The sequence below is a fragment of the Euphorbia lathyris genome, chromosome 6, assembly GCF_963576675.1.
Source record: "Euphorbia lathyris chromosome 6, ddEupLath1.1, whole genome shotgun sequence".
Lineage (NCBI taxonomy): Eukaryota > Viridiplantae > Streptophyta > Magnoliopsida > Malpighiales > Euphorbiaceae > Euphorbia > Euphorbia lathyris.
In genome coordinates, this window is record NC_088915.1 from 65,915,592 (window position 1) to 65,928,654 (window position 13,063).

The following is a 13,063-nucleotide window of genomic DNA, read 5'->3' on the forward strand; positions in this document are numbered from 1 at the left end:
TTTTAGCTCCTTAAACTTACATGGTGTTTTATTAGCTTCCTAAACTTGCTTAAAATATTACAATTAAGTCTTTAAATCTAAATGTCATAAAGATAATAGAAAGTTAATTTGTTTTAAAGATTTAGAATCATGAATTAGACTTTTATTTTGTAAGTTTTGAATTTTTTTTTATAAGTTTAGACAAATTGAAATTATCACTTTAATCAAGCTCAGAGATAAATTGATCATTGTAAGCAAGTTCGGAGGGGTAATAGATCATTTTAAATAAAATAAGTTACTTAAAGCAAGTTCATGAGCTTTTGATGTATTAAGCCTCTATTAAATTTTTACGACATTGATATGCTATTTTTTTTTATTTTTTTATGGTTAGACTTGATTATGTAATGAAAAAATAATTTTATAACTAGTTTTTGTTTAATGATTTTTTTTTAGCATATTTGTTTAACTATAAAAATATATTTAAGAGTTATATATTTAAACAATGTTAGCTATAAAAAAAACAATTTAAACAACTATTTGTTTATACTTTGGAATGTTGTTAGGCGGATATATGAAACACTATATTTTCTTTACTAATATTTAGTCACAATGTTTTTTTTTTTAGTTTTTTTATAATTAAAAATATCCTTAAGTTTTGTTTATAGATTTTTGAAAAATCTCTGTTTAACAATAAAAACACATTTAAATAATTAGTTAATTCTATGTATTGGAAACAAATATCTTATTTTCTATTAGGATAATTTTAACAATATTTTTTTTTGGGTAGGAAAAGGAAAAGAAAAAACAAAACAGCGCTACAAACTATCCCAGGATTAGCCTAGGAAAGCTAACCCCCACAAGATCATCTGAGAGTAAAGAACGGAGGAAGTCCGAAGGAAGCGAGAATGTTGAGACCCCCAACATCCTCACATGGCCCTCTGCAGCCAGACGGTCAACAACCCTGTTCTGCTCTATGTAGACATGTCCAAAGATGATGGACTCAAAGAAAGGACATAATCTTTTGACCCCTTTTACTAAATTTTGGTTAACCAAACACACAGCTTTGTTATTAGTGATGAATTCATTACTAATCAAATGACTTGCAATTGCAATTTTATTAATCCAAGTATAAATTTGGTATTTATAATTTTAATTTAGAAAAATATATCCATGTTATTTTCTCCCTTCTCCCCGAAGCAAAGTGAGGGCATCTTTCTAGTTAACACTAAAAATATTAATTTATTTCATAGGCAAAAATAAAAATTATTTGTTACTTAAAATTCTTTCTATATAAAAATATATGCATTTAAAATAAATTTTAACGAAACATTATTCTTTTAGACAACAACCGAACATGAAAAACTCATTTATTTGCTCCCTAATTTATAATACAATATCCATTAAACCAATTCCTTACCCTATAAAGAATTATGCAATCAGATTTTTAATATAAATATCCGAGAAACCAAATCGTTATTCTAAGAAACAAAATTGAAAAAGGAACTCTGGAGATATTAGACTCATTTTTTTGCTCCATAATTTATTAGGGGAAAAATGAAAATATCCATTAATTTAATTCATTCATTTCCATATAAAGAATTATGCAATCAAATTTTTTTTATATAAATATCCGAGAAACCAAACCTTATTCTAAGAAACAAAATTGAAAAATGAATGCTGGAGATATCAGTTTGCATTCGTTGTCGCCATCCTCGAGGTACGTATTTTCCCTGCTGTAATACCATTATTAGCATATGATTAGAGCACAAAGATTAATAGACTTGAAATATGTCAAATTGCTTCTTCTTCAGAAGCATTGTAGGAATGAGCACCCATTATAGTCTTAATTCGCCTTCGTTGTCACTGTCCTCGAGGTAACTATTTTCCCTTACGTAATGAGCACCCATTATAGTTCTAATTCAAATCAAGCATATGATTAGAGTATAAAGATTAATAGACTTGAAATATGTCAAATTGCTTCTTCTTCTTCAGAGGCATTGCAGGAATGAGCACCCACTATAGTCTTAATTCGCCTTCATCGCCACCATCCTCGAGGTAACTATTTCCCCTGCTGTAATGAGCACCCATTATAGTTCTAATTCAAATCCATTAGCAATCTATGTTTTCATTGACAAAATGTTATCAAGCTTTTATAATATAGGCAGATTCTCATAATGCATACATATTGACATCTAGTAGACTCAAAACAATATTTACACTCTCATCTATCTAAATTTAGTGTCATGCCCACTGCCTGCCTTCCAAAACATCAATCCATCAAATCAATAACTAAACAAGTAGCATACCCACTTAGGCAAGTTTAACATTCCATATAGTATTTTGACTGTCACAACTCACGAGGAGTTTAAAAAGATTTTGCTATTGAAATTGTTGATATATATAACAATAGTTTAGGGTCTGTTTGATTATGATTTTTTTAGTTGAGTCTAAACACGCTCCAACTGCTCAAATTAACTCTCCTTCAACTTTTTTTAGCATGCAACATAGATGTCTAGTGTTATGTCAGAGACAGCTATCGTAATAGAATACATGATACTAGTAGAGAGAAATAATAAGAGAAGAGAGAATAGAGAATTAAGGAGAGAATCACAATAGAGAGAAAGAAGGAAAGAGAGACATTTCATTCAATATTAATCTCATGATCCCTTACAAAAGCATGACCCCTAATATATAACAAAGGTACTCCTGATGTGGCAGGAGTTACCCACTTACAACAGTAATTATTTACAGTTGTCTAACAACCTTCTAAAAGAAAAATAACAACTTCTAAAGTAATACATACAGTAAAAAGTAACAATTAAGTAATTAGTCTACCAGCCTATCATTTTTATTCTAATAATCGTGACAATACCCCCTCCTTTAGAGCATTCTTGTCCCCAAGAATGTACAAAGGCAGTAACCGAGTTTACTTGCCATACATACGTACGGATACCTTCAATGTTGCCCCATTTAGCACCAATACTATATGAACCTCCATAATAATTGCTTTCTTCTTTCGGCCTTGGAAAATCTCAACTATTGAGATTGCTACATCCTTAAGCTTATCTTTAGTGCTCCTCAGTATTTACAGCAAAACAGTTTGTGCTTTATTCATCAACAAGGCTCTTGGCATAGAAACACTTGCGCCAATGGCAACATATGTTTCATCATCGGCCTTACCCAAGCCATCACTACTTCATATTGTACCCAAAATAGTGATTTGGTTTCTCGGATATTTATATTAAAAATCTGATTGCATAATTCATTATATGGTAAGGAATTGGTTTAATGGATATTTTATTTTTGCTTGTAATAAATTAGGGAGCAAATAAATGAGTTTTTCATGTTCGGTTTTTGTCTAAAAGAATAATGTTGCGCTAAAATTTATTTTAAATGCATACATTTTTATATGGAAAGAATTTTTTTTTGAACCAATATGGAAAGAATTTTAAGTAACAAATAATTTTTATTTTTGCATATGAAATAAATTAATACTTTTATTTTTAACTATTCAACATTTTTACTCATTAAAATACCTTCACCCAGAATATATGAATAAGAACTAATGCTTTAAATGTTTAATTAATTCAATATATCTAAGCTTCTATTAAGTATATCAAATAACATGATTTTCTTAACTTGTAAAAAATACGAAAAACTTATTATCTACTCAAATCCTTTTAATTTTTAATATTTGGAAAGCTCTAAATTCATTTCCAATCATTGTTCTCGAGTAAATTACACCAATAGTACCTGAACTTTATCCTAATTCACACATTGGTACCTAAATTACATTTTGTCCCGAAAATATACCTGAACTAACGATGACAGGACAATTTAGTACATTTTACCGGTCAATAACCGGTCAATGCGGGTTTGATGAGTAAATTATACTAATGGTACCTAAACTTTACCATAATTCACACTCTGGTACCTAAATTTCATTTTGTCCAAAAGATACACTTCAAGTAAAGATGAATCGATAATTTAGTATATTTGACCAGTCAACGTGAGTTTGATTATTTTAAATTAGAAATTTAGACCCATCATACACTCAATTAACATATGCAATACTACCCTTTAACTCTACGTATATATTAAAGGGTAGTATTATAATTTTATGTTAATTGAGTGTATTGTAGATTCTAATTTTTAATTCAAAATGGTCAAACTCTCGTTGATTGGTCACTAACCGATCAGATGTACTAAATTATCCGGTCACCTTCACTTGAGTTATATTTTTAGGACAAAAACATCCAGGTACCAAAGTGTGAATTAGGAAAAGTTCAGGTACTATTAATGTAATTTACTCAGACAAACTTGCATTGACCGGTCATTTACCGGTAAAATTTACTAAATTGTCCGGTCATCGTTACTTCGGATATTTTTTTGGGACAAAATGTAATCTAGGTACCAAAGTGTAAAATAGGTAAAGTTCAGGTACTATTGATGTAATTTACCCTAATTTTCTCAGACAACATGCATTTTCTTTTTGATCAAATTCACATGCAACTTCAGTTGCAAGACTTTCATACGTCATAATGACATGATTTTTTTATTAAATAAGGCTTGATAGATAAGGTTTAATTTAGGTTGTTCAACATGTTATATAAAATAACCAGTTACTCGTTACTATTTTATAACCATTCTATTAGTTATAAAACACTAACTAGTTAAAATTAGTGTGGTTTCGATATAAAAATAATGATTTTATTTATTTGAGATAATTTAAAATATTATTTGATATAATTATAAATAAGTTCTTAAAATTGAATTTTTGTGTAAATTCTCAATCTTTAATATTGGTATATTGTTTTACTGAGAAAAAACACTTGATTTGTCCCGCATCTAAAACACATGCTGTTATATTTGAGAAAAAAACTTAATTTCTCCGCATCTAAAAAAACATATGCTGTTAGGTTAGGAATTGCAAGCTTTAGCACTAGGCTACTTAATGACTTTGACATAAATTGTTTTTTTATGCATTATATATATATAAACACCTAATAAGAAATTTGGCCCCTTACATCCTTGTGCCTTAGATCTGGGCACTCCTATCCTAAGTCCAAGGCCGGCTCTGATTGGTTACAGTTATATAATTAATTATCCATTTTTGGTTGTTTTTCTGAATAAGGATAATAAAGAAATAGTTCTTGGAGAGTGAGAATTAAAAAGGGGTGTTATTAAATCCAGCCCCAATTTCCCACCCCTAGTCCCGTGGAAGGACGAAATTACCCTTTCATAGGTTTTGGGGTGGAAAAAGCTATTTTTTTTGCTCTCTCGATGCACGGGCGTATGGACATCACGCCTCACCTCATGGTGGGGCGTGTGAAGATCACGCCTCCCCGTGTGGTCGGGCGTGATAGCCCCACGCCACACCGTGTGGTCGGACGTGGAACTATCACGTCCGACCACACGGTGAGGCGTAGGGCTATCACGCCCGACCACATGGGGAGGCGTGATGTTCACACGCCCGTGTATCGAGAGAGCAAAAAAAATAGCTTATGAATCCCGTAAATAGGCCGTTAAACCCGTAAATAGTCCGTTAAGCCCGTAACTACATAAATGTACTTAACAAAAAAAAATTAAAAACATAAAAATTAAAATAAACATTAATAAACATAAACATTTATAAACGTAATAGAGTAAATTTAATATCTACAACAAAAAGTGTTTAAATGTATGAATGTCTACAACAAAAAATCAGCTCGTCCGACGCCACGCATCCATAAACTCATCCATCTCCCTCTAAATTACTAAAATTTTAAAAAATATTAATTTTTATACTAAAATTTATACTAAATGTTTACTAAAATTAAACTAAAATTACTAAAATTTTAAAAAATATTAATTTTTATACTATAATTTATACTAAATGTTTACTAAAATTAAACTAAATTACTAAAATTTTAAAAAATATTAATTTTTATTAAAAAAAACGGGGGCGTAAGGGAATCACGCCCGAACCATTGGTCGGGCGTATGCACATCACGCCCTATCAGTGGTTAGGGCGTATGAGCATCACGCCCTACCATTGGTTCGGGCATGTGGCTATCACGCCCGAACCACTGGTCGGGCGTGATACTCATACGCCCGAACCGCAGATCGGGCGTGATGTTCATACGTCCGACTGCGATTCCGGCCGAAATTTTTAAAAACCACAACAGATTCAATTTGATGCAAAAATCAACGAAATAAAGCGGTAAATCGTACCATTTTAGCTTTTCCTTTACGGTTTCTATCACCATCCATGATTCGGCTCACTAATTTGTCCGGATTTGAGCAAAAATCGTTTCGGTTTCTTGAGAGATTTTGGGTTTTTTGAAATTTAGTGCAAAGGGTATTTCGATCTATTCACGGGGCTAGAAGTGTAAAATTAAGGCTGAGTTTAGTAAATCACTTAAAAAGATGGTTGAGTGGAAATGATATCGGTCCATTTGAGGAAACAACCAGGCAAAATAGTCGGTAGTTGAATGAAAATTAAACAATCTTGTTGGTCTTCACTCCAAATTTCAATTGCATCTCGTCATCACAATAGAAAAAATGGTCAATTACAAAAGTTTCATTTATGAGTATTTAATGAAGTCATGTGAATTAGAAATTTCAAGTTGGAGTTTTAATATATGAAAAAATAATAATAATCGAAAGAAAATTTATTGGTTTAATACATCATTTGTCCTCTATCGATTGGTTCCCTGAACTTTCAAAATGTCCTGATAGACTCTTGAACTTGTATAAAATATTCAGTTAACCCACTGAACTTGCATAAAATGTAATCAATTGATCACACAGTCGTAAAAGAGTAAGTTAAATGCGGAAAATGTATTGTACGAGTCTTAAAAAAAGTAAAACGATCAAAATCGGGATATGCAGTTCTAATATTAGAGAAGACAAGTTGTATAGTTGAGTAAGTAATAACTTCATTTTTAATTATGTAATAACATTCTAAGATGCGTGGAATACATCTTCCGCAATTAACTTATTTTTTTACGACCGAGTGATCAATTGATTACATTTTACGCAAGTTTAGAGGACTAAGTGAACATTTTATACAAGTTCAGAGAAACTAAACAGTTGAGTAAGACAAAATTAAAAAACCTTAAAATATATATGGGTGGACTAATGTATTATTTTATTTTATTTTGAAAAGCACTAGTGTATTAGTTAAAAATATAAAGACCAATTAATTGTGTATCCTATTATTATTATATTTTATTTTCCTGTTTTTTTTTGTATATATAATTAATAAAAATAATGGAATTAAGATTGTTATCTACGGACACAACTCAAACATTCATAATTTTACATTACATTTTTTAATGATAAAAGTTGCTCTATCCTCTTATATTATACTTAATACCACGATTAAAGAAAGCTAATAAAATTACACATAATTTGAAAACATGATATGACTAGCCAATTATAACATGAAAGTAGACTCATTTGATACTAACTCCTAGATCGTTCTCTTAGCCCGATGGGTGTATACTTTGGGTTGTCTCCCGAATGAATTTAGGTAAGCCGTGACAAGTTGGTATGAAACACATTATATGAGGAGCATTCTCTTTGCTCATTTGGCCCGAAAGGTAATGTAGGTACATGCCCGTTGTCCAACTGCACCGTGCATAAAAGCACAAAAATTTGGCCTAATGCCCATTTAATTGACACGACATGAAAAAGCCTCACCAACCATTTATTTATTGGATAAAGATCAAATTTGATCCTAAAGTTCTTAAAGAAACGCAAATGTAGCTCTAACATGTGAAATATCACAAATTTAACTATAACATTTCTAAACAAGATCAATTTTAGTAACATGTTACTAAAAATTTCAAAAAGCTGGATTGACTGTTATTTAATCTGTCACTAACACAGTTACAAAAAAATCTATTAAAATGCTAACAAATAAGTTAGCCACATACAAGTTAATCACAAAATCATTTTGTCAATGCGTCTAAAATGTTTATTGTGTTACTAATATTGTTATAAATAATCAATAAAAAAAGCGTTTAAAACTGTTTCAATTTATAAACACACTCGTTTAGAAGGTCCGATGTGACAGTTAAATAACAGTCAAAACCAGCCTTTTTAAATTTCGGCAACGTAGAGCTAAAATTGATCTTGTCCGAAAACATTAAAGTTAAATTTGGACTATTTCATTCGTTAAATCTACACTCCACCAAAAACATTAATTTATGTTGTTGACTACCCCTGCTCACTGAACAATTCAAAACCCCAATTGAATTTCTTGGAAAATGACTGCAACTGCCTTCTTAGAAAGGTCTATAAGTGAATAAATAAATAAATAGACCCATCAACAACATTTCCACCAAAACACATTTCCATATTCATAAACCACACCCTTCTGCAACAAAACATTATCAAAAAATCACCAAAGTTAGTTATAATGGATTCCCAGAAAGCAGAAGAACAATTAAAAGCTCAAGTTCATCTATACAATCACATATTCAAGTACATGAATTCCATGTCCCTTAAATGTGCAGTTGAGCTCAACATAGCAGACACAATACACAACCATGGAAAACCCATAAATCTTCCCCAATTAGCCTCTTCCCTTCAAATCCACCCCACAAAAATCAACAGCCTCTACCGCCTGATGCGAATTCTAGTCTTTTCTGGCTTCTTTTCCACTGTCAAAATTCCAAATAACCAAGAACAAGATCAAGATCAAGATCAAGAACAAGAACAAGAAGCCTATGTTCTAACAACATCTTCTAAACTTCTTGTGACAGAAAATCCAAATTGCTTAACACCCTTTGTAAATTCACTGCTCAAGCTTGATTTTGTGAGTCCTGGGCATATGTTGGGTGATTGGTTTGTGGGGGAAGAAGTGACTGTTTTTGAAAAAGCACATGGAATGGCATTTTGGGAGTATAATGAGAGGAACCCAGAATTTAATGAGTTGTTTAATGGAGCAATGGCTTGTGATTCAAAGATGATGAATTTGGTGATTAGAGATTGTAAACCAATTTTTAAAGGGGTGAATTCTATGGTTGATGTTGGAGGGGGTAATGGTTCACTTGCTAGGATTATTTCTGAGTCTTTTCCTAGTATGAAATGCACAGTTCTTGAACTTCCACAGGTTATTTCTAATTTACAAGGCACTAAGAATTTGGAATTCCTCGGCGGTGACATGTTTCAGCATATTCCTTCTGCAGATTGCGTCTTACTTAAGGTAAATACTATCCAAATTTACCTCTAAGGACGTGTAGATTTACTCGAAACAATTTTCGGTCTAGTTAAAGATAAATGAAACAATTTTGAGTCCCGACGACAACACTGTTGCGTGTTGTCCGTAATTATTGTTAATTATCTCTTTACCTATCTTCAGATACCATCTGATAACACACAACCCATAAACCGAACTTAGTCTTTGGGAACCATTCTGCCCACCTCTCCATCAATCAAATTCACCTGGTGCTAATTACATCCCATTAGATGAGTCATATGGTGTCCACGAGAAGTTATATGGTGTTCACGTTGTGTCGGTTCCCTTAGATATAAAATAGTAATAATATTTTTAAGGAAAAGTAAAAATAAAACGGATGTGGTTTTATGGATTTGTAAACAAAGGAATGTGATTTTATTTTTATTTGCAAGAAACAGCGTGTATTTTACATGATAGCTAAAAGAATGAATTTGACTAATGATATCAGTCTTTGATGACGTGACATGTTGACTTGTTGCATTTGGTGACATGATATAATGAAGTATTAGCTAGATGATATGTCATGTTGACTAGATGACATGTCAAATGGTGTTAGTCAAATTCTTTAATTCTTTATTTTGCTAACTATGTAAAACACATGCTCTTTTTCGAAATAATGAACACATTTCTCTACTTCGGATATTTTTTTTCTGATGGACTTTTTTTTGTTGTTGGTAGTTGATAATGCACGGTTGGAGTGATGAAGAGTGCGTGAAGATATTAAAGAAATGCAAAGAGGCTATTGGGAAGGGAGGAAAGGTGATAGTGATAGATTTGGTGATAAATGAGAAGAAAGACACACATGAATCCACTGAAACAAAGCTGCTTTTTGACATGTTGATGATGTTTGTTGCCACTGGTAAAGAAAGAAGTGTCAAAGAATGGGAAAACCTGTTTTTAAAAGCAGGTTTCAGTCATTACAAGTTTAACCCATTGCTTGGTTTAAGGTCCCTCATTGAGGTTTATCCTTAAAGATAGAACAAACTTTTGTAGTTTTCAATAAATTATGTACCTTTCTTAGGGCTGTTTTGCATTAAATTTGGATAACAATAATATGTAAAGGCTGTTATAAATCTCTTTACAATCTTGAAACCTTCTCTCACAACAGAGAATCAATATCGTTTACCAGATGAAATGAATAAAGTTATTATTTTTGACATTCATACATGAACAATAGTGTTCACCTGGACCTGAATGACCAAACCAAATGAATTTGGTCATTCACCGTTAGATCTAGGTTTATTAGGATCATGTGGTGGAGATGCAAATCATCCTAAGGTTTAAATTTAACAAGTCTGGATCTAACGGTGAACAACCAAATTCATTTGGTCATTCAGAGTACAGATGAGCACTAATGCGTACGTGAATGTTCATTGGGCTTAAAGTGTGTACAACATAAACTTATTCTATCATGTGTTGAAATTTAATCAAGAAATGAAGTTGTTAGGATTCGAGCCACCGACCACTCGGTTTAAGTGACTCTAATACCATATCAAGAAACCATTTGAAAGACTAAACTCATAATTAAACTCGAGAATAACTTTTATTATTATATCTGACAGTTCACAACTAAATTTTTGGTAACTATATTGTGTGTAATCATAATTAATTGAAGGCTCAATATGTTAAACTAAAAGGGATGTAGATTTTAATTAACAAAAAATCTGAACTATTTTTTTTTTTTTAGAAATTGGGACGAGACAGAACTTGGGCGGAGTGAGCACCCATGGCCCAAGAACTGACAAACCCGCAATATATAAATAAAAGAAAAAAAGTGAGTGTTTGAACAAGAGAAGAGGAAAGAGAACCAAACAAAAGAAGGAGAGAGGAGAAAAGATAGGAAAGGAGACATTGCTCGAAGAGAATTTCCAATATAATCTATAAATATTACTAGAAGGAAAATTGTAAATGAGGCCATATATATAATTTTATGAGAGTATTATTGTAAATGAGGCAAGGATTATTTTCCTTATCCCCATTCCTATTTATAAAATGGAAAAAATATAGTTCTCATGCCCGTCCTTAAAGGGATTAGGATGCCCGTGGAAATCTAAATTCCTCGTTTCTCAAAATTCTAAATTTCTAAATGAAAATTTGTCTCTATGATAGAGTTATGGGAATATAATTTATAAAATATTAGTGTATTTTATATATTAAAAAAACATCAATCATAATTAATAAATTAAACATCAATCTACCAAATATAAAAATAAATAACAAGAAAATTATCTAAAAATAAAAATAAATATTTAAAATTTTATATAAACTACATGGAAATAAGGATGGAATCCCCGTGGATGGGGAGAGAAGCTCCATTTCCGTCTCTAGGAATTTATTTTCTCCATTTCCACTCCCACCCCAGTAGGGAAAATAAATGGGGATTCCCCTTTCCTGCTAGGCTAAATCTTCATTGGGATTGGGAGTTGATAATCTCCTCCCCGTTTACAACCCAACATGGGTGATAATTAGTATTAAAAAAACAAATACAGTTAAACCTCGATAAATGAATATTCGATAAAGTAATAACCTCGATTATATAATAAATTCTTCCGGTACCGACTTGGGCCAATGGACTAAAGTAATAACCTCGCTAAATGCATTAAGTAATAAAAAATATTTAAATACTTAAGGGTCCAATGAAAATATAAAGTAATAATTATTAAATTACATACAATATATATATATATATATATATATATATATATATAAATACCCAAGAATTTACAAAAAAAACAAGACCTATAATTATGTCTATAATTATTTGATTGATTTGTAATTACGCTAATGTGATAATTACAAATCAATCAAATAATATATTTCCTAAACAAGATAATTACATATCTAATGAATATTTATCGATAAATGAATAATTTATTAATTTATCGATAAATGAATAATTTATTCATTTATCGATAAATAAATAATCTCGCTTAATGAATATTTTTTCCCGGTCCTAAGGATATGCATTTATAGAGGTTTTACTGTATGTACAAATAACAATAATTAATTAGTCGAGTGTATTACTCTGTAACTATTATATAGAAATTCTTTTTCTTATGGCGAAAGAATTTTTAGTCACTCCAACCAAGTGCGTGTTGGTAAAAGAACCTAAGAGCATCTACATCCTGCAATTGATTGTAAGACATGTATGTAAAACGTCCCGCCAATAATTTTATCGGCGGATACTCATTTCAACGATACGCTGCTGAGCTTAGCATTCACTAGCGAAATTTCAATTCCCCTACTGTTCCGCTAGTAATCAGCAGCAGAAACAACTCCGCCTGCAATTCCATCGATGATCAACATCGGAATTGCTTCCGTCGGTATTCATTTTTTTCTTGTAGAATCGATTATAGTCACATCAACATAATTCCAATCACACTTTCAAATAAATTTCATCTTACAATTGATATTAATTTCAAATTGTGGGACCAAATTAATATTTTAGTATAAAATATTTATTGTTTAGATTATTAAATTAATTTACAATATTAAAAATAATGAATTATTCTTTATCAATTTTTCTCTCTAATATATAAACATTTCTCTTTTTATGTAGGCAATGGCGGATTCAGAATTCACTGACAAAAGTTGTTTGTAGTGATGTGGTCTCTTAAAATCCCGTATATAGTTTCCATGAAATTTTCGACCTTTCTGTGGATACTCAAATCCCCTACATGTACGCATTAAGAATCCCCTTACCATTACAATTGAATATACAAGAGGACCAATGACTTATTTTTTATTTTTAGAATATACATACCTTATTATGGTTTGTCATGTATTTGTTCAACCAAACAAGTTGAACTCATTAATGAATCATTTTCCATTCCCTTGTATTTTTCTACTTTTCTT

At 31.2% G+C, this 13,063-nt stretch overlaps 1 protein-coding gene across 1 annotated transcript; it reads left to right on the forward strand.

The window, feature by feature from the left end:
• Positions 1-8,291: 8,291 nt before the first annotated feature.
• LOC136232088 (8-hydroxyquercetin 8-O-methyltransferase-like) lies at positions 8,292-10,373 on the forward strand. The gene is made up of 2 exons (XM_066021124.1): positions 8,292-9,175; positions 9,887-10,373. The coding sequence occupies exons 1-2, from the start codon at positions 8,387-8,389 to the stop codon at positions 10,178-10,180; spliced, it is 1,083 nt and encodes a 360-aa protein (XP_065877196.1). The 5' UTR covers positions 8,292-8,386; the 3' UTR covers positions 10,181-10,373.
• Positions 10,374-13,063: the final 2,690 nt, after the last annotated feature.